General features: G+C 43.2%; 1 protein-coding gene and 1 long non-coding RNA gene across 2 annotated transcripts; both read left to right on the top strand.

The window, feature by feature from the left end:
* Positions 1–1,946: 1,946 nt before the first annotated feature.
* LOC117815948 lies at positions 1,947–2,873 on the top strand. The gene is made up of 4 exons (XR_004631872.1): positions 1,947–2,030; positions 2,136–2,193; positions 2,419–2,516; positions 2,609–2,873. It is a non-coding gene; the product is annotated as an uncharacterized LOC117815948 (long non-coding RNA).
* An 8,512-nt stretch (positions 2,874–11,385) lies between these two features.
* On the top strand, positions 11,386–14,977 carry LOC117815944 (B-cell receptor CD22-like). The gene is made up of 5 exons (XM_034687976.1): positions 11,386–11,392; positions 12,460–12,720; positions 14,048–14,129; positions 14,378–14,441; positions 14,647–14,977. The coding sequence occupies exons 2-5, from the start codon at positions 12,507–12,509 to the stop codon at positions 14,875–14,877; spliced, it is 591 nt and encodes a 196-aa protein (XP_034543867.1). The 5' UTR covers positions 11,386–11,392; positions 12,460–12,506; the 3' UTR covers positions 14,878–14,977.
* The last annotated feature ends 7,916 nt before the right edge of the window (positions 14,978–22,893 follow it).

Below are 22,893 nucleotides of genomic sequence, written 5' to 3'. Positions count from 1 at the left end.
GAGAATGAAGACTCACCAAAAGCTGTAGGACCGGTCTTCATCATCACTGACTTCAGAGCTGAACACAGTGGGAATTATTCCTGTGAAGCCCATAATGGAATAGGACGTCAGAACTCCACCTTTCTTCTGATTGTTGTGGCAGGTAAGCTAATAATTTATTTACACCTGTGTTGTGTTTTTTTCTGCATCAGATCAGATTAACATGTTGATAAAGAACTTGTAACTGAAGGACAGTGAAGGAAAACTTCAGGGAGGAGCCTCCATCATGTCAGACTCTGAACAAATGACTGAATGAACGCGAGAAAGTTTTGTGTTTACTCGCTCTATTCACGCGAATGACTCGCTTAATTTCGCGTGTTTACCTTCATGAATATGCAGAATACATGTAGATCATCAGGACGCGCAAAATACTTGGAGGAGGAGATGCAAATGTAATCATTTAACACACGCAATGTGATTTATCAAACCTGAAGCAGATAGCGCTCGGTGTTTTTGCGTCTATATTTAGCACGTTTGAAAGCTCATCATAACTTTACAACATGCCCATAACAGCGTGGCTTACAAGCATTACTACATTTTTTATTCAATTAAATCAAGAGAACAAAAGAAAAACAATAATAAAACAACACAAACTCAAAGCAGTTCAGCACCACGGATAGAGACCGCATCATTCTGACACCCACTTTAACTTTTTCATGTAATGAGAGCACGGTAGGTCACTGTATCAACAGATATAAAGTTTAGTCAAATTGGCAGAGTGACCCACATCTTCACATAGAAACAAAAAATCAATATGAAGTACTCGGCCTACTCACCACTGTTTGGACGAGCCTTAAGCTCCACGGACTTGTCCACGATGCGCTGTATGTCCATTTTCTTTGATCAGTCATTCTCAATGTACAACATGACATGTCCACTCAGTCTCTCCTGTCCCATCGTGCTCATCAAGGGGTTCTTAGTTAGTTTTAACTTGGAGAATGAGCGCTCACTGAGCTGCGCCAGGCAGCTCGGTGTAACTCCTCATCTCGTGCTTGCAGCAGTGTGCTGGGGTGAATTGCCTCAAACATGTTCACAGTTCCATTTAAGCTGGTGACTCTTTGGGACAGTTGCTGGATGATGATATCAGGCATTGAAAACGTTCACCCGAAAGTTGCTCTCTGCGTCAGTGAGGCGACTGTCTTCATCCAAGTGACGCCTAACTTTTCTGGCCCTGGTTGTTTCAAAACTGTGATTAACTTCCCAATTCAGTAGCTAGAGCAAGAGTGGGAGACTTAGCCTCATCAAATTGCTCTCTAAACTCCATCAAAACACTGATTGCGTTTTGGAGTAGAGTAGATGGGTAAATTAGAGCGCTTTATTTGGGATCTTAGTAGATCAGGCCCCTAGGTCTGTTGTGATCAAACAAGGTTGAGCTCGTGGATATTGACTTGGGATGCTGGTTATGGTAACGGGGGCAGAGCTAACTTCCTACTACAAGTGACACACAAAGTTTTCCTAACTCAGCAGATAATCCTCCTCACTCTCTGTCCTCACAGCGAGCTCCTGTTTATTCCTGATCCCATAAAAGCAGGTAGAGTCACAGAGTTTGGGGAAGCTGCACAGAGATAGAATCAAAGTGTCCCATATATTCCAGATGAGTGAATCTCCGCTGGTCCATACGTCACTGATGTCACCGGGGGATCTGCACACTGATTGGTTATCGATAGATTAGCTGGAGTTCAGATATTTCAACTTTCACAAGTTGTTTGCTTCATTCGTGCATTCGCTTCACCCAATTTGCTGCCAGACCACTACTCGAGTCTTTCGCCTCTTTACATTGACTTTACATGAAATTATTTCATGACTATGATTTCATTCACGTTTCCAAGATTATCCTTAAATGTCAAAGTGATTTATCTAATCCTACCAGTGAAGTGTCTCACATGTCTCTCTTTAATTCTAGATAAATCAACAGTAATAATGAACATCATCAGGTTGACTCTGTCTGTCGTGATGCTGATTCCTCTGCTTCTCTTTACTCTGTGGAGCAGGTAATACCATGACAATCCATCAGATCAATCATCTCAGATTCAAGTTCTTAATTTGTGCTCTTCATTGTTAAATTTGGATTTTTTTTGTCTTTGGATTTAATCCAGGAAGAAGAAAACTCTGAGCTCCACCTGTGAACCAAATGAACGTGTGGAGATGATACAGGTGAGAGAGAGAGAGAGAGAGAGAGAGAGAGAGAGAGAGAGAGAGAGAGAGAGGCCTGACTGACTAAACCTTTCTACAGAGGTGTTGAAAGATTAAAGATATGTCATGATTTAATGTAGAAAATATACACAGAAGGTTTTTTAGGAAAAAAACCCCATCAAAATAGAAAATGCTTTAAGTTATTATTGAACTATTTTGAACTAAAACCTGATCATCTGTCATCAGCTGGACTCTGGTTCTGAGTATGTGAACGTCTCAGCCGTCCCTGCAGCACAGACAGAAGACACAGAGGACCAGGAAGACCTGGTGTGAAGTCCAGAGAGGTGAGAGCCTCCTGCACTGAAGACAACAGACTGAGTTCAGATCTACAGTCACAGTTCCAACTATAACATTAGTTGTTGTTGTTTTGTTCCAGATGCAGTGTAACCAGAGGACTCAGTGTGGAGAGCGAGGATGTGGATGAAGTGGAAACATTTACCTTTAACTGCAAAAGTTTCCATGTTGAGTTTTCAGCAGCATAGAGACATGTAGCATGGGAACATGTCATCACAACTTTAACTCCCAACTGTTAACAAAGATGTTGACATAGATAACAGTTTATCCGTGAATACTGTTCAAAAGAATGGAAGTTAACATTAAGGTTATTCAGTAGACAACAAATAAACAGCCTGAACCTGGAAGACACTTGCTGTCATTTGAAGAAGTGTGAAAATCTCCTCAGTGAAACACTGACATCAGTACTTTACAGACTTGTTCCACAACACAGAAGCTAAATCTGAACAGTTAAATCAGGGCTGTCAAACTCATTTCAGTTCAGGGGCCACATACAGCCCAAGTTGATCTGAAGTGGGCCGGACCAGTAAAATCATAACATAATAACCTATAGAGAAGGACAACTCTGAATTTTTCCCTTTGTTTTAGTGCAAAAAAGTACATTCTGAAAATGTTCACATTTAATGAACTATCTTTCTACAAAAACAGCTGTTGTATTTTTCGCCATGATGAGTCTCATAGTGGGGCCCGAATATGATATTCTTTGACCCCTGAAACCTCTGCAAACACACCAAACACACAGGTTTCCCATTCACCTGACACACAGAGTGTAATGTTTACAGTAAAAGAAAAGATAGATTATAATAATGAACAAGGTAAAGTTGACTATTTTGGACCCCCCCAGCTCCAGCATGAACAGTTTGCTTGCTGGACAGTGTTGTATGCAGGGGTCCAAAAAGTCTGAATTTCTGCCGATTATGCAAACTGCAAATATTCTTTTTCCTCACTTTGGAAAAAAAAAAGTTTCTTAGTGCCGTTCAGGTGCCCGCTGTCAGCTGTCTGATTGTAGGACAAATTTGAAATAGTAGGTACTTTTATTGAAAAATTGCAGTTAATGACTTCTCACTTTGCAAAGTCATCCCGCGGGCCGGATTGGAACCTCTGGCGGGCCGGATTTGGCCCGCGGGCCGTATGTTTGACACCCCTGAGTTAAATAATACTCTTAGAAACTGTGAAAGTAAACCAAGTTTAGCACAGATGTATATACAGTTGTGCTCATAAGTTTACATACCCTGGCAGAATTTGTTATTTTTTTTGGCGTTTTTTCAGAGAATATGAAAGATAAGAGAAAAACTTTTTTTTCACTCATGGTTAGTGGATGGGTGAAGCTATTTATTGTCAAGCAACTGTGTATACTCTTTTTATATCATAAGAACAACAGAAACTACCCAAGAAACCATAAATTATGCCAGGGTATGTACATTTATGAGCACAACTGTATATATATTGTTTTATTATATATATGTATTTGTAATAGAACAAAAACAAACAAGAAACAAAAATAGAAAAGCAAAGCCCCTCCCGCCTCCATCAACCACCAAACCAGTTCCTGCCCACCCCGATCCCACCCCGATCTCCATAAATGGAAGACTAAAAAGATATTAAACAGAAGGGAGAGTCAGCTACTCAACATATCATCAAACATTTGTAAACAAACAGATTTCATCTGACCGTAAACCAGGAAGGCAAAACCAACAGTTGTATTAAAATAAACAGACAAAGAAAAAGAGTGACATTTGTCAGACAAAAGTCAAGACACATTGCAAACGCCAAGAAGGACCTGACTGATCATGGCATACATTCACATGCATATATACACACACACATATATACATATGTACATACCTATATATACACACATACTATAATTGCTATAGTGATATTGCATAATTTTGACTCCCATGTTTCTGTGTATTCCTGCTTGTTATTTTGCAGCCTGAAAGCTACCTTCTCTAACTTGGTTATTTCCATTGCTTCGGTGATCCTTTCTTATAGGATGGTGCATTAGATTCAATCCAGTTAGCCATGATGACTTTTTTTGTGATCATACAGACAGAATTTTTTTTTTGTTCTTTAAAGCTAGGGACGGAAAACTAGCATGAATTTGAATGTAGCATTTCCTCAATACTCCGTTGTTTTCTCTTTTTAAAGAACACATTATGTATTGATTACCATCGGGACATAAAGATCATTTTAACCAGTACAACAAAAAGTGGATCTAAATCTGACTACCAACCCCAGCTTTAAGGAAACATCATTAAAGCTATGGAGGTCTCCAAGTATACATGTTTGTGGTGTGAGTGGTATGACTGAGTTAATATGGGTCAGTGCTTTTTTTTTGATATATCAAGCCAGATGTCTTAGTTTAGCACAGATATGATTACAGCTGTTCTTTGAGATGTGTCATTTAGTATGCCTTGGACAGAGAATGTTTGAAAACCTCTGGAGAGATTAATAAAATGTTAAAATGTTTTCAACAATAAAACTTGCAGCCACAAAATACAGCTTATACGTACTTATACATGTGTTATAGAATCATATAATTGTTCATTGATTGTTAATAACTGTTAAAGATGCAGTCTGTTTTTGGGGGCGCTCCAAAAGGGAATAAAGTTTAAACTGTGTTCATGTGTGAGGACTTCCTTTGTGTTCAGCAACATGTAGCACCATCTGTTATCGTCACCCTACCAGCTGACTGGAGTTGACTTGAGCACAGTCTACAGTAGTGTTGATAGTGAGGTACAGCTGGACCGGCTGCTTGTGACCAGTTTGTAGAGACTTACTCCATCCCCCTCCCCTGGTCACTTGTTATCTTTAACTGAGGAGTCTTTTCAATCAAACAAACACTCCTCAAGGTTTTTTTTACTTGGTAGTAAAACATACTTTTAGGTATCATGTCAACACCTCCAGAAATGTAACATTTTGTAATGCTGAGCTCAAGTGGATGTCCGCCAATTTGGTGTGAATTTTAACTTAAAGCCTATTTTTGCCAATTTACAGGGTTCATATTTTAACAAACTCCTCTTAGAGGTTTTATCCAGTCAACTTAACATTTGGTCAGTGTGTAAGAGACAACTTGAAGACTACACTGTTTTAAAAGCTTGAGTGTGCATCAAACCCCTGGTCCAAGCTGGAGGGCAAAGTTAGATGTATTTTTAAATGTGGGTGGGTAGTTATTTAATGATCTAGTTGTAATTCCATACACTGCCACTAAGTGTAAGTTAAGAGTCATATTTCAGTGATAAAAGCATTTCAGAGGTCCTGTCAAGTGCATTGATTTTTTCGCTGCAACCCCCACTCTTCCTCTTTAAAACTAGTACTATTTATTTTAATCTCACTTCCTTTTTTCATGTGACTACTATAGTTATTTATATGTTACCATGCTCACTTCTCTTTATATACAATTAAGTTGAAATGCCTCATTTACATGTAAGGCTGCAGGGTAGTGTACGTACTAGAAGATCAGTCTCTGTTAATAGACATTACAGAGAGAACACAGTAAGAGACTGACTGCAGCAGGTTTCCACTGAAGTCACACCAGGGGACAAACAGGAAGAGGGTGACCACAACTGCAGTCCTGCTAGCTGATGTGAAAAGTATTAATACAACCTCAGAAATGTGCATCTGAGTCTACAAAGTAATGCATTCTTTTGAATACAGCTTAAACTCTCCTTGTATTAGAATTTCAGAAAGGAGCAAATATTAAAGAAATATAAAACCTAAAATAGTAACATGAGTAAGACGAGTCTTGCATCTTGAGTAGTTTTGCAGACATTGTGAATGTGATATATCATAGATCATTATGTTATGGTTGTAAGTAAGATAATGATATTAAATAGTATTGTTGAGGTGGTGGGTTTTGTATGATGGGGTTCAGTGATAGCAGGCCACATGAGGATACTAAAGTCATCTTTAGAACTTGCTTTTGCATGTGGTTCACAATGAAGCTCAAAACTGTGTACAGGAAGGAAGTGGGTTGTATCTCTGTCTCCGGCTCACACGCCCGACGAAAAACAAGCGTAACAAGTCAAGACAACAACTGGCAGCATCTGATGCGATATATCTTGTGGATTTTTATCAATATTCTTTTATGTTAATAGATTTTGAACCCACACGGAGGTGAAAGGAGAAGCTATGAGTTCAACAGCAACTAAGAGTGGATTAGTCATCTTCCTTCTCTCTATAACAGGTAACGGCGTCTCCATTTTCAAATCAAATCTGAAGAGGAAGTCTTTTAAGCCTTTGTCTTTGCTGAAGTCTCTGTAAGCTGAATCAATGAATCTTTAGAACAAGTTTTATAGCTGATAAAAGTCCTCAGATAAGCCTTTTTTATAGATGAAAAATAGGTTCTGTGTTTTTTATGGCAGCAGTTTATAACAAGTTTTATCTCAAGCCACTATACAATAAGAGCAGGTCAAGACTGTACTCTTTGTTATATTATCCACAGAGACCCAATATTAATTCATCATGGTAAAGGAACTTTGCAACATTTAGCAACGAACAACAGAGAGGAGAAACTATATTTAACAGACAGAAACCTCGAGCAGAACCAGACGCATGTTTAACACTCACCTGCTGCAGCTGTGTCGAGCTTACAGGAAGAGAGACGAATAGAGACACGAAAATAGAGGAACAACAAAAGAAACTACAACAACAGATACAACACATTCATGGCTACAATGGCAAAAAAGTGAAAGTATGAGTGGTATAAGCAGGAACAGGAAGTATGACAATCCACTGATCAGCCTGTTAGAAACATCAACCACTATCATGCTGTTAAAACAGGGAGGAATGATAAAGTTGATAATGAGCAGCTCTAAGGTTGAGCAGCTGTAAGATGCATTAACATTTACAGTAATGATACTAAAGGTAAGACTGATATTTATATTTGTAGCAGCTGAAGTCAGGCACGCCCAACAGGCCATCTTTAGCAATGATCCAGAAGAACCTCAAGAACTCCTGGGAAGATCTATAGTAACTCTAAAGTGACATTAAGAGTTAAAGTTGTTGATATGCAAACAGATAGATGAGAGAGCCTCTCTGCACCCATCAGCAGTCATCTAACCACAGTTTAGTTCTAACGCTTGTCTATTAATAGATATCTGCATGCAACAAACACAGGATGTCCCTAGAAGTTGGTAGATGCTTCCGGATTGAGAAGTACCACATGCATGGTCTAGGTTTCCAGCATGTTTCTAAGACAGGATGGGCCTGAGTTCTTTTCTCTTCATGATTTACATCAGCCTCCATAAACAATCAAAATGAATAGTCACGGTCATGATTATAGTTTCTAATCTGCTTTCTGTTACAGTGGTACACGGTCAGCATGGCTCAGGAGTGACTTACTCTTCTACTCAGATCTGTGCCCCTAAAGGATCAACAGTGGACATACCTTGCACCTACACATATCCACCCAGATGGAATGAGCGTGATGTGGTTGCTGCTTCCTGGTTCAGAGAAATGAATGGAAATGACCCTGTGGACCTGAGATCAGACTCAAAATACACAGGTCGTGTGGAGTATCACTTTCGTGAGAACGACTGCACTCTGAGAATCAAAGACCTGAGAGAGAGCGACTCAGCTGAGTACAAGTTCACACTGAGAACATACAAACCGGATCAGAGCTTGACTGGGTCACCTGGAGTTTCTTTGTCTGTCACAGGTAAGATCTTTAACTGAGTGTCCTTATGAAGATCTAAGCTGTTAAATTCCATATCTGATTGTAACTTTGCAAAATTTAAGAAGCTCAAGGAAGTGAATACCCATACAGGCCAATACATTCCCAAGTCATAAAATATCACATACAGATGTGTTGAATGCTGCGTTTGTGTATTTACATGTGTGTCTGAATAGAAGTTATACCTATGCTTATTCTTTACAGATCTACAGGTGACAGTGATTAACTTAACAGATGACCAGGGTCAAAGCTGGGCAGAGCTCAAGTGTCACAGCAGCTGTCATGTACCTGCTCATCTCTCCTACATCTGGTACAGGAATGGTCGGACCACTTCGACAGAAACATCCTCATTTTCAGGAGTCGTTTATCCTGCAGACAGCTTCGCCTGTGCTCTTAGAGGACATGAGGGCTCTCCTTCTCCTGCAGTGTGTGAGTTTACGCCACAGTCCTCCACTGACAAAGCGCCATTTGGTGGCTAATTGGACAGATAGCTCTATCAAATGACTGTGGGGTTCCAATCAAGGATTGCCCCACTTACCAATTCCATAAAACATAAACCTATCAAACTGTTTTTCATTAAGCTGCACAGGATCAATTCAACCCGCTCTGCATCACAGCTTAATAAGTATGTCTCTGACAGTCTGTTGACAAAGGTTTTATCTTCCAGGTGTTGAAGGGGAGAACTGCAACAGAGTGACGTACGCTGACAGAAGAATCTGTGCATTCGAAGGCTCATCAGTGGACATTTCTTGTACTTACAGCAGCTATGCAGCCATTACATCAAAGTTCTGGTTCAGTCCTGAACGTAGTCAACAGTGGAAGTTCCCCGCAAGACATGAGGACCTGAAAGAAGACACTCAGTTTGGAGCTCGCATTCAAGTTATTGAAACAGAGAGAGGACGCTCCACTCTGAGGATCACTGACCTGAGACAGACCGATTCAGCCCAATATCACTTCACATTTAAAACAAAGAGTGTTGAATGGAGCAGCGTTTTACCTTCTACAACTCTGACTGTCACAGGTACTGACAAACATGAACTGATAACCACAGAAGCAGTTTAGTCTCGTCGTTTGGTTGAACAGAGTTTTCTATAAAGCACATGAAAGGGTTTTCATGCTGCAACCAACAGCTAGCTAGCTAGCTTTTTCTATTTAGCCTGCCCTGTAGTTAAATAGAAAGATTACCAGACTTGACAGCTAATCCCACAGAGTGTTGCCTATACAAGATGTAAACATAGACGCTGTGGTCTGTGGAATGCAGTTTTGAGCCTTAGGTTTGATGGCCAGATCTCAGATAAGATAAGAGGGTAGATATCAAAGAGTTAGCAGACATTAGGCGTAGACATCAGACATGTAACTTAACAGTGTTGTTATTTTACAGTCACCAGAATATCTTTTTACTGTTAATGTTAAAGACTTTTTGTGATTCTGGCTCAAATATCCAGCTCTACAGGTGCAGGTGAACAGGGCTTCTGGCACTGCAGAGCTGAAGTGTCAAAGCAGTTGCAGTCCAGCTGGTCAGCTGTCCTACATCTGGTTCAAGAGCGGAGAGAAGATTCAGACAGAAACGTCTTCGTTTTCAGGATCCTTTGATTCTGTACACAGCTACGCCTGTGCTCTGAAAGGACATGAGGATTCCCCTTCTCCTTCAGTGTGTGAGTTTAACATCACCATCTGCTGGTGCCTGGAACCAGACTGTTTACTTTAACTGCTCACAATTCAGTACTAGCAATAATCTCTGAGAGTTTTAGTGGAGAATTATAGTTAATGTCCTGTGAGAATGTGAGATGTGTTGTTTTTATAAAACAAATACTTAAAGGCTCTTGACTGTTTGACTGCTAACAGCCAGTGACTGTTTCCTCTTAATTTTGCTTTAACAATACAAGCTTGTGCATGAATTTAAAACATGTGCATTAACCATCATTTATCAGGTCTACATGTGAAGGTAATTTATTTTTCCAACACAAAATCAAAAAGGCTTTCTTTATTATTTTAGGTGTCTATGGTGGATCCTGCAACAGGATGATGTACAACAAGAGGAGGATCTGTGCCCTAAAAGGCTCATCAGTGGACATATCATGTGTATTCTACAGTTATTGGGGATATAGTTCAGTCTTTTGGTTCAGTCCTGCACGTAGTCATCACTGGCAGAATCCAACACAGCCTCAGGACCTAAAAGAAGACTCCCAGTATGGAGGTCGTGTTCAGGTCTTTGTAACACAGACAGGACGCTCTACTCTGAGCATCTCTGACCTGAGAGAGAGCGATTCAGCAGAGTATCGCTTTAAGTTCAAACGACTGCGCTCTGATTGGGGGAACAGTTTCCCTGGTACAACTCTGACTGTCACAGGTACTGAAGAACACACCTGGTACAGCAGCACCACACAAGCTTTTACCACCTTCTATTAAGGCTCCTTTCCCTCACTTTGATTATTAAGCTGAATACACTTCACTCATGACAAATTCTTTGATTCTATGATTCAAACTTTTGTTTGTGTTTGTTGAAGTCACTGAAGTCTTGAACTAAGATGCTCTAACTATAAAGATTACAATGTAAGCACTGTCACAGTCATCTGTTGATATGTTGTGTTGTTCCTCATGTGTCCAGCTCTGCAGGTGCAGGTAACCTCAGTAACAGTCAACCAGGATTACACTGAAGCAGTGCTGAGGTGTCACAACAGCTGCTCTCCTGCTGGTGACATGTCATACATCTGGTTTAAGAATGGAAAGGAAATCCAGAATGAAGAAAAATCCTCTCATGAGGACCGGTTTTACCCAGGAGACTTCATCTCTTGTGCTCTGAAAGGACTTAAGAAGTCTGTCTCTCCCTCAGTGTGTGAGTTTGCTCTGCTTTCTGAGAACTGTTTTCTTTGCATCACAGCATTAAGGGCATCTGGGTCTTATATTTGTTTCTCCACCTTCCTACTTTAGATGCTCTGAAGGCTCCCTCTGTGTCGGTAAGTCCTCCTGGTGAAATAACGAATGGCAGTTCAGTCACTCTGAAATGTAGCAGTGATGCTAACAGAGAAGCTAACTACACCTGGCTCAAGAGGAACCAAACACTGCCCAGGGAAGAACCACAACTTGTCTTCACTTCCATCCAGCCCTCTGACTCTGGAGAGTATCGCTGTACATCTGAGAACGAGCTGGGAAAGAGAACATCTGAACCTGTCTTCATTGATGTCAAATGTGAGTAAAAAACCAACAAACAGCCTAAATGTCTGAATGAGGAGGTTTAAAGATAAGCTTTACTGACCCTGCAGGATAAATTCACTTTCAAGAACAGCTCACAAAAAGAGTATTTAGTTATCAAGTGCCACAAAATCCCCCCTCAAGATATGTTTGCTAAATAGTCATTTCCTGGTTCATCATATCCTCCTAGTGACAATACATTTCTGCTGAGTCTCTGTTTCACTGTTAACAGTAAGTTATTCAGAGACTTCACCCTGGCTTATCCCAACTCTATGGGCCTGAAAATGAAAATGAAGTCCATCCATCTATCCATCCATTTTCTTCCGCTTATCCGGGGTCGGGTCACGGAGGTAGCAGTCCAAGCAAATTGACCCAGACATCCCTCTCACCAGAAACACTTTCCAGCTCCTCTTGGGAACCCCGAGGCGATCCCAGACCAGGTGGGACATATAATCCCTCCACCAAGTTCTGGGTCGTCCTCTGGGCCTTCTCCCAGTTGGACGTGCCTGGAACACCTCTAAGGGGAGGCGCCCGGGAGGCATCCTTATCAGATGCGCGAACCACCTCAGCTGATTCCTTTCAACGCCAAGGAGCAGTGGCTCTACCCCGAGCTCCCTCCGGATGTCTGAGCTCCTGACCCTCTCTCTAAGGCTGAGACCAGCCACCCTTTGGAGGAAACTCATTTCAGCCGCTTGTATCCAAGATCTTATTCTTTCGGTCACGACCAACAGCTCATGACCATAAGTGAGGGTTGGAACGTAGATGACTGGTAAATTGAAAGCTTTGCCCTCCGGCTCAGCTCCCTCTTCACCACAACGGTCCGGTACAACGTCCGCTGCACCAAGCTGCCTGTCAATCTCACTCTCCATTTTATCCTCACTCATGAACAAGACCCCGAGATACTTCCCCCCCAACAGTCTAAGCCTATAGCAGCATAACTAAGAGCTGGTCCAAGCCTGAGCCAGTGTGTTCCTAGTATGAAACTGAGATGCTTAAGTCTTTCTCTACGTTGGGAGATCCATGGAACATTTGCTCATGAATTTCTCCCCCCATGTCTCCTCCAGATGCTCCACAGCTTCCCTCCGTGTCAGTGAGTCCCTCTGGTGAGATAATGGAGGGCAGTTCAGTGAATCTGACCTGCAGCAGTGATGCTAACCCAGCAGCTAACTACACCTGGTACAAGGAGAATGAAGACTCACCAAAAGCTGTAGGACCGGTCTTCATCATCACTGAATCCAGAGCTGGACACAGTGGGAATTATTACTGTGAAGCCCATAATGGAATAGGACGTCAGAACTCCACCTTACTTCTGATTGTTGTGGCAGGTTAGTTTCCATTTTCTTTACACTGACAACAGCAGTGATCAAAACACATTCACTGATGTAACGTTAACAGAAGAGAGACACTTATTAAGCCGTCTTTGAGAAAGTGCTCTGACCACATCTGTTCTGGGATGACTAGGAACTTGGGTTAACAAGGAATTGGATGCCAACAATGATATTTTTAGAACATCATATAAACAGATGAATAAAAACTTGAATGAAAAGCATAAAATACATTTAAAAGAAGTAGTAAATAGGTTGGTTTTAGTGAGGGTTTTGAAAGTGGACAGGTTGGGACAGTTTCAAATGTTAAGTGGTAAGGCGTTCCAGAGAGTGGGGGCGGTGATAGAGAAAGCTCTACCCCCCAGGTTCGGTGGTTGATGTCAGGTGGTAGGGAGAGGAGGTGGGTGTTGGAGGATCGGAGGTTACTGGAGGGGGTGTGGTGGTGGAGCAGGTTGGTGAGGTAGGAGGGGGCCTGGTTATGGAGGGCTTTGTGGGTGAGGAGGAGGATTTTAAAATGTATTTGCTGTCTGATAGGGAGCCAGTGGAGGTTTTGGAGGACAGGGGTGATGTGGTCACAGGAGCGGGTTGTAGTTTGTTGAGTTGTTTGGAAGGAAGGCCGTAGAGGATGCTATTGCAGTAGTCGAGTCTGGAAGTGATAAAGGCGTGGATCAGGGTTTCAGCGGTGGAGAAGGAGAGAGATGGACCAAGGTTGTGAACATGTGAGGACGGAGTAAGGGAAGCATTAGGTTGAAGTTGTTGGTGGCCGATGAATCAGAGGTCAGATTTTTCTCAGTGGAGGTCGTTTTTTTTGCATCCAGGATTTAATTTCGGTCAGGCAGTTGGTCAGGGTGGAAAGGGTTGGAGTAGTAAAGGAACAGTGGAGATGTAAAGTTGGATGTCGTCAGTGTAGCAGTGGAAGCGGAGACCGTGACGACGGGTGATTTTACTGATTGGGAGAATGTAGAGAGTGAAGAGGAGGGGACCAAGCACCAAACCCTGGGGGATGCCCTGGGGCAGGGGAGCTGTGGGGGAGGTGCAGTTGTTCATATTGATGAATTAGTGTCTGTCTGTGAGGTATGATTTGATCCTTGAGAGTGCAGTGCCAGTAATGTGTAGAGTTGATTGTAGACGAGAGAGGAGGGTGGTGTGGTTGATGGTGTCAACCCTCAACCACACCAAATAAACCAAATGAACAATGAAACTGCATGCTGAGTTTAGTCTTCCTGTCTGAACTCACACGAGAGCTTCATTTGTACTTTAGTAGACTTAAAGTTTCTCTAACAGTCCAGCTAATTGTCAGTGTTGTCACTTTATCACCTTTACCCAGGAGCATGGACATCAACAGCTGTTGGAACAAGCCTTGCTGTAGTCTTTGTCATCTTACTCCTTGTTGTATTCATCCTGATAAGGTAAGCAGTTAACTTTTATTTGATTATAGTCTATTAGGGGTCACATGGGTCGCATTGGTGAAAAGTTTTGATAAACAACAAAGCGGTCTAAAGTTATCCACAACTTCTGGGGATAACCTCCAAAATGTGTCTTCATGGAACTTCACATGCTTAGAGTTTTCTTCCCATTTCATTAAATCAATAAAAATCAAATCAGTCAGTATTCAGAGTTTAATGCTTCGTTAATTTTTTAAAATGCTCCTACACAGAAAAAAGAGAGCCTCAAAGCGATCAGCTGAGATTGGAGAGACAGCAGGTGACACCCAGGAACAGGTGAGAAAGAATCAAAAGTCTAAATCCTGAATAAGGGGCCGTGTCGACTGCCGCCATTGTTTTGTATGGGCAGCGCAAAACTGACGAATCACAGGCAAAAAGCTGCATAACTACTGAAAACCAAACCCCAATGTAAAGCCACTAATATCCCTGACAAGTCTCTGATCATTACAATCAACGTCTCCCATCTTTTTCATCCTAACAGTGCCTTCCTCCTCAGAGCACTCAAGAGGAGCAGGACCTTCATTATTCCATTGTTCAGTTCATCACAAACCCAGAGCCAGAGTCTCTCTACTCCTGCGTCAGACCAGTTCAACCAAAGCCTCTCTACTCCTGCGTCAGACCAGTTCAACAACACGGACACCAGCAGCAAGAGGATCCGAATGTTGTATATGCCGCTGTCACTATTAACAAGCCCACTTCTGCCCTGAGCTGAGCAGGATGGGAGCGTTTCTGCAACAATTAGAAATAGTGAATCTGCAGCTTTGTATTTACATGAAACGTGTTGTATATTTAAGCAAATAACTGATGTAATATAACTCCTAAAACAGCATTAAAGGTGACATATCATGCAAAATTGACTTTTTAATGGTTCTCTCCCTGCAATCTGTGTCCCTGTCTACAAACCCCCTGAAAATGAAAAGAATCCATTCTGCCCCTGTTCTGATTTCTCCACCTTTCTGTAAATGTGTGCTGAAACGAGCCGTTTCAGTTTTCAGTGTTTTTCATACCTCGCAACGCCATCCGGTCTGTAACAGGAAGTCAGAGCTTGGAGCTTGTTCAGCCCATAGACTTTATAAAATACAACTCAACCCCTCCTCCGTTTTTCATTCCCTGCACACATGTGTGCTAACAAGGAGCTTAGGAGGGAGGCATGCTAGTTGTAGGCTGTCTTAATAAACACAAAGGTTGGTTTTAATCCCCACGTCTGCAGATTTGAAGATCTAGTGGATGATTTTTATTTTTCATGGAAAAGTGCTAGCGCTTGTGACTGTGTGCATGCGACCATCACCATCCCTCTTAGAACTCTCGCCTATCTTTTATTGACAGCTAATATCATGTTCTGTAAACGTGGGTGTGCACACCTAGGTGGACCAAAAATAAATAAATAAATAAAGTAAAAGAAAGATTACACAAAGATACACAAAGAGACAGGGAAAGAGAAGGAGAGAGAGAGACCTAAGACACTTAGATGGAGAGGGACCATCTCACCATGACGCCAAAAACATTGTGCGGTGATACTAATGATTAAGCAACCCTTAGTGTCCACAATCATTACTGAAGCTTGGGTCGCAGAGGGTTGCCGCTGTGCTGTGCTCTATTTGTGTGACAAGCCCACCACTGGTGCAGATGATACCACTTGGGTCAGATCAGCTGAGCGGTTCAGCCCAGCACCCGGGCCGCGAGAGCAGTCAGGCCGAAGGACCCAACGCACTGCGGGAGACCCAGGCCAGGGGACCAGCCAAGGACCCAGGCCGGAAGCAAACAGGCACCCCCAGGTCACCCAGCAGGAGGAAAGGGGGGCGAGGGGGGAGAGATCCCGCAGCCCCCCCAAGGAACGCCTCCACAACACCGCACCCACAGCCCCCCAAGACAGAGCCAAAGGAGCCCGAAGGAGCCCAGCACCAGGAGCAGACAGCCAGGCAGCCGGGCAGGACTCGGACCACAGCCCGCCAACCGGCACGCCGGAGTGGGGGGAGGGTGGAGGGGGCAGGGCCAATCCCCCCCCCCCCCAGCTGGCCCGACCACTCCCCCCAGCCACGCCCCCCAGCCCAACCCGCGACCGATGGACCAGGCCGTGCGGGCATGGAGAGACACCCCAATGGCTGCCGTAGTAACACCCCCCCAGCTGCGCGCCACCCCACCCTCCTGAGAGGACCGCGAGGGGACCATCGGGAAACCCGGCCCCGAGGGTGGCCGCGGACCAGGCTCCCGCAACGGAGGGGACAGCAGAGGGATGGAGGGTGGAGCCCAGCACCAGGAGCAGACAGCCAGGCAGCCGGGCAGGACCCGGACCACAGCCCGCCAACCGGCACGCCGGAGTGGGGGGAGGGTGGAGTGGGCAGGGCCAATCCCCCCCCCCCCCCCCCCCCCCCCCCAGCTGGCCCGATCACTCCCCCCAGCCACGCCCCCCAGCCCAACCCGCGACCGATGGACCAGGCCGTGCGGGCATGGAGGGACACCCCAATGGCTGCCGTAGTAACACCCCCCCAGCTGCGCGCCACCCCACCCTCCCGAGAGGACCGCGTGGGGACCATCGGGAAACCGACGGAGGGGACAGCAGAGGGATGGAGGGTGACGGGGACACCAGCCCCCACAGCCCCACAAGACAGCCAAAGGAGCCCAAGGGGCCCAGCACCAGGAGCAGAGAGCCAGGCAGCCGGGCAGGACCCGGACCACAGCCCGCCAACCGGCACGCCGGAGTGGGGGAGGGTGGAGGGGGCAGGGCCAATCCCCCCCGCCCCCCCAGCCGGCCCGACCACTCCCCCCCAGCCACGCCCCGCGACCGATGGACCAGGCCATGCGGGCATGGAGGGACACCCCAATGGCTGCCGTAGTAACACCCTCACTTGCCCTCACTTCCTCTTTTCATGTGCCTACTATAGTTATTTATGTTATCATGCTCTTCTCCTTTTTATATACAATCAGGTTCAAATGCCTAATTTACATGTGAGACTGCAGGGTAGCATACGTACTAGAAGATCAGTCTCTATTAATACACATTACAGAGAGAACACAGTAAGAGACTGACTGTAGGGAGGTTTTTACTGTTGTCACACATAGGGACAAACAGGAAGAGGGTGACCACAACTGCAGTCCTGCTAGCTGATGTGAAAAGTATTAATACAACCTCAGAAATGTGCATCTGAGTCTACAAAGCAATGCATTCTTTTGAATACAGCTTAAAGTCTCCTTGTATTACAAAGAAATGAATATTAAAGAAATATAAAACCTAAAATAGTAACATGAGTAGACGAGTCTTGCATTTTGAGTAGTTTTGCAGACATTGTGAACGTGATATATCATAGATCATTATGTTATGGTTGTAAGTAAGATAATAATAATAAATAGTATTGTTAAGGTGGTGGGTTTTGTATGATGTTCAGTGACAGCAGGCCACATGAGGATACTGAAGTCATCTTTGTCACATGCTTTTGGTGTGTGCTTCACAAAGACGATCAAAACTGTGAAGAGGAAGGAAGTTGGGTGTATTTTAACAGCCCGTCTCTGTCTCCTGTTCACACGCCTGGCCATCAACGAGCGTGACAAGTCAAGACAACAACTGGAAGCATCTGATGCGATATATCTTGCGGATTTGATTTATCTTGTCATACCTTAATACCTTTGAACCCACCCAGAGGTGAAAGGAGAAGCGATGAGTTCATCAGCAACTAAGAGTGGATTAGTCATCTTCCTTCTCTCTATAACAGGTAACGACGTCTCCATTTTCATATCAAATCTGAAGAGGAAGTCTTTTAAGCCTTCGTCTTTGCTGAAGTCTCTGTAAGCTGAATCAATGCATCTTTAGAACAAGTTTTATAGCTGATAAAAGTCCTCAGATAAGCCTTTTTTATAGACGAAAGGTTGTGTGTGTTTTTATGGCAGCAGTTTATAAAAGTTTTATCTCAAGCAAATAGAGGAACAACTAAAGAAACTACAACAACAGATACAACACATTCATGGCAACAATGGCAACATAGTAAACGTCAAAAGTATGAGTGGTATAAGCAGGAACAGGAAGTATGACAATCCACTGATCAGCCTATTTTAAACATCAACCACTATCATGCTGTTAAAACAGGGAGGAGTGATAAAGTTGATAATATCAGCTAAGGTTGAGCAGCTCTAAGATGCATTAACATTTACAGTAATGATACTAAAGGGAAGAATGATATTTATAATTTTAGCAGCTGAAGTCAGGCACGCCCAACAGGCCATCTTTAGCAACGAATCCAGAAGAACCTCAAGAACTCCTGGGAAGATCTAAAGTAACTCTAAAGTGACATTAAGATTTAAAGTTGTTGATATGCAAACAAATTGAGGAGAGAGCCTCTCTGCACCCATCGGCAGTCATCTAACCACAGTTCGATTCTAATGCTTGTCTATTAATAGATACAGTATCTGCATGCAACAAACACAGGATGTCCCTAGAAGTTGGTCGATGCTTCCGGATTGAGAAGTACCACATGCATGGTCTAGGTTTCCAGCATGATTCTAAGACAGGATGGGCCTGAGTTATTTTCTGTTATCATTCCCTAATCCTAATCCTAATCCTAACCCTCGGGTTAGGGTAAGAATGGTTTTATAACAGAATAAATGCACAAAATTCGTCAATTATAATGCTTCTCATACAAACACTGTACGTAAAGAGTTTTCAACAGCCGAGTCAAAAGAGCCGGCTCTCTGAAAAGAGCCGAACTTCCCATCACTAAAGCACATGCTTACTACCATTTTCACTCTTAGTTGCCCTTGGAACTATTTGTATTGTAAAACGTATCAATGTAAATACTTCAGACCTGTCCCATAGTGATAAACAGATAACACTTCAATTTGAACCCCCGGCGTAGGCTACGCCGTTAATTTGACAGAGGTATAAATCAGGCTTCAGACAGGATGGGCCTGAGTTCTTTTCTCTTCATGATTTACATCAGCCTCCATAAACAATCAAAATGAATAGTCACGGTCATGATTATAGTTTCTAATCTGCTTTCTGTTACAGTGTTACACGGTCAGCATGGCTCAGGAGTGACTTACTCTTCTACTCAGATCTGTGCCCCTAATGGATCAACAGTGGACATATCCTGCACCTACACATATCAACCCAGATGGAATGAGCGTGATGTGGTTGTTGCTTCCTGGTTCAGAGAAATGAATGGAAATGACCCTGTGGACCTGAGATCAGACTCAAACTACACAGGTCGTGTGGAGTATCACTTTCGTGAGAACGGCTGCACTCTGAGAATCAAAGACCTGAGAGAGAGCGACTCAGCTGAGTACAAGTTCACACTGAGAACATACAAACCGGATCAGAGCTTGACTGGGTCACCTGGAGTTTCTTTGTCTGTCACAGGTAAGATCTTTAACTGAGTGTCCTTATGAAGATCTAAGCTCATCTAAAGCACAGATATAGGTGACAGACTGAACCAGCTGTCTTAGTACCCTGATCTAGTCTTGGTTCTGGTGTTCAGACAGCTGTTTGTGCTGGTCCTGACGATGGCATCACACTGAAATGACTGAATCATAAGAGGTGCCTTTTAGATCACATCAAGAGTACACATTGCATATCACAGCTCTTCCCACAGACTGTTGCCTATTTAAGATGTAAAATAGACGCTGTGGTCTGTGGACTGCAGTTTTGAATCCTCAATTTTGATGACCAGATCTTGGATGAGATAAGAGGGTGGATATCAAAGAGTTAGCAGACATTAGGCGTAGACATCAGACATGTAACTAAACAGTGTTGTTATTTTACAGTCATCAGAATATCTTTTTAACTGTTAATGTTAAAGACTTTTTGTGATTCTGGCTCAAATATCCAGCTCTACAGGTGCAGGTGAACAAAATTGACTTGTATGCTGGCACTGCAGAGCTGAAGTGTCACAGCAGCTGCAGTCCAGCTGGTCAGCTGTCCTACATCTGGTTCAAGAGTGGAGAGAAGATTCAGACAGAAACGTCTTCGTTTTCAGTATCCTTAGATATGGAACACAGCTACGCCTGTGCTCTGAAAGGACATGAGGATTCCCCTTCTCCTTCAGTGTGTGAGTTTAACATCAAAATCTGCTGGTGCCTGGAACCGGATTGTTTACTTTGACTGCTCACAATTCAGTAGCAGCGGGTGGCTCAATAATATCTGAGAGTTTTAGTTAATGTCCTGTGAGAATGTGAGATGTGTTGTTTTTAACAATCATAATTAAAAAGGTCTTGACTGTTTGACTGCTAACAGCCAGGGACCATTTCCTCTTAGCTTCCCTTGTTGCTTTAGCAATACTAGCTTGAGCATGAATTTAAAATATGTGCATTAACAAACATATATTAGGTCTACATGTAAAGGTAATTTATTTTTCCAACACAAAATCAAAAATACTTTATTATTTTAGGTTTCGATGGTGGAATCTGCAACAGGGTGACGTACGACAAGAGGAGGATCTGTGCCCTAAAAGGCTCATCAGTCAACATTTCATGCACATACATCATACATTATCAGGTTCCTAGGACAGTCTTTTGGTTCAGTCCTGCACGTAGTCATCACTGGCAGACTCAAACACAGCCTGAGGACCTAAAAGCAGACTCCCAGTATGCAGGCCGTGTTCAGGTCTTTGAAACACAGAGACGACGCTCCACTCTGATCATCTCTGACCTGAGAGAGAGCGATTCAGCAGAGTATCGCTTTAAGTTCAAAGGACTGCGCTCTAATTGGGGGAACAGTTTCCCTGGTTCAACTCTGACTGTCACAGGTACTGAAGAACACACCTGGTACAGCAGCACCACACAAGCTTTTACCACCTTCTATTAAGGCTCCTTTCCCTCAGTTTGATTATTAAGATGAATACACTTCACTCATGACAAATTCTTTGATTCTATGATTCAATCTTTTGTTTGTGTTTGTTGAAGTCACTGAAGTCTTGAACTAAGATGCTCTAACTACAAATATTACAATGTAAGCACTGTCACAGTCATCTGTTGATATGTTGTGTTCCTCATGTGTCCAGCTATGCAGGTGCAGGTAACCTCAGTAACAGTCCACCAGGATTACACTGAAGCAGTGCTGAGGTGTCACCACAGCTGCCCTCCTGCTGGTGACATGTCATACATCTGGTTTAAGAATGGAAAGGAAATCCCGAATGAGGAAAAGTCCTCTCATGAGGACCAGTTTCTCACAGGAGACTCCATCTCTTGTGCTCTGAAAGGACATGAGAAGTCTGTCTCTCCCTCAGTGTGTGAGTTTGCTCTGCTTTCTGAGAACTGTTTTCTTTGCATCACAGCATTAAGGGCATCTGGGTCTTATATTTGTTTCTCCACCTTCCTACTTTAGATGCTCTGAAGGCTCCCTCTGTGTCGGTAAGTCCTCCTGGTGAAATAACGAATGGCAGTTCAGTCACTCTGAAATGTAGCAGTGATGCTAACAGAGAAGCTAACTACACCTGGCTCAAGAGGAACCAAACACTGCCCAGTGAAGAACCACAGCTTGTCTTCACTTCCATCCAGCCCTCTGACTCTGGAGAGTATCGCTGTACATCTGAGAACGAGCTCGGAAAGAGAACATCTGAACCCGTCTTCATTGATGTCAAATGTGAGTAAAAACAAACAGCCTACATGTCTGAATGAGGAGGTTTAAAGATAAGCTTTACTGATCCTGCAGGATAAATTTACTTTAAACAACCCACAAAAAGAGTATGCAGTCATCAAGTTATGAAAAGAAACAGATAATTAAACATGAAAGTTAAACAAAACTTTACACATTCTCTCTCCTGTGGATAGATACCTGTTTTTTTTATTTTGCTGTGCAGTAAAATTGTTTCTCCGGGTATAATTAATGCATGTATTAAAACAAGTGTTTCTCTTCGGACAGCAATACATTGAAAGAGAAGTGTTAGTGGGTTGATTGGTGCTGTTGTAGTTTTTGAATCAGTTTTTGTGCCAAGAAGCCCAACATCAGTTTTTTTATTACCATGTGTTTCCTACAAACTGCTTAACCTGATCCATATTTCATAGATAAGGGCACTTACTAGATTATTTTGACATTGTAAGTTTATAAAAGGTCCACAACAGGTCTCCATGTCTCCTCCAGATGCTCCACAGCTTCCCTCTGTGTCAGTGAGTCCCTCTGCTGAGGTAGTGGAGGGCAGTTCAATGAATCTGACCTGCAGCAGTGATGCTAACCCAGCAGCTAACTACACCTGGTACAAGGAGAATGAAGACTCACCAAAAGCTGTAGGACCGGTCTTCATCATCACTGACTTCAGTGCTGAACACAGTGGGAATTATTCCTGTGAAGCCCATAATGGAATAGGACGTCAGAACTCCACCTTTCTTCTGATTGTTGTGTCAGGTAAGCTAATAATTTATCTTCACGTGTGTTGTGTTTTTTTCTGCATCAGATCAGATTAACATGTTGATAAAGAACTTGTAACTGAAGGACAGTGAAGGAAAACTTCAGGGAGGAGCCTCCATCATGTCAGACTCTGAACAAATGACTGAATGAATCACACCAGATGCGAACGATCCCACTATTCGCACAAATACAAACGCGAGAAAGTTTTGTGTTTACTCGCTCTATTCACGTGAATGACTCGCTTAATTTCGCGTGTTTACCTTCATGAATATGCAGAATACATGTAGATCATCAGAACGCGCAAAATACTTGGAGGAGGAGATGCAAATGTAATCATTTAGCACACGCAATGTGATCTATCAAACCTGAAGCAGATATTGAGCGCTGTTTTTGCGTCTA

The sequence above is a fragment of the Notolabrus celidotus genome, chromosome 7, assembly GCF_009762535.1.
Source record: "Notolabrus celidotus isolate fNotCel1 chromosome 7, fNotCel1.pri, whole genome shotgun sequence".
Taxonomy (NCBI): domain Eukaryota; kingdom Metazoa; phylum Chordata; class Actinopteri; order Labriformes; family Labridae; genus Notolabrus; species Notolabrus celidotus.
The sequence above is the reverse complement of the archived record's forward strand: the minus strand, read 5'-3'. Positions and strand labels throughout refer to the sequence as shown.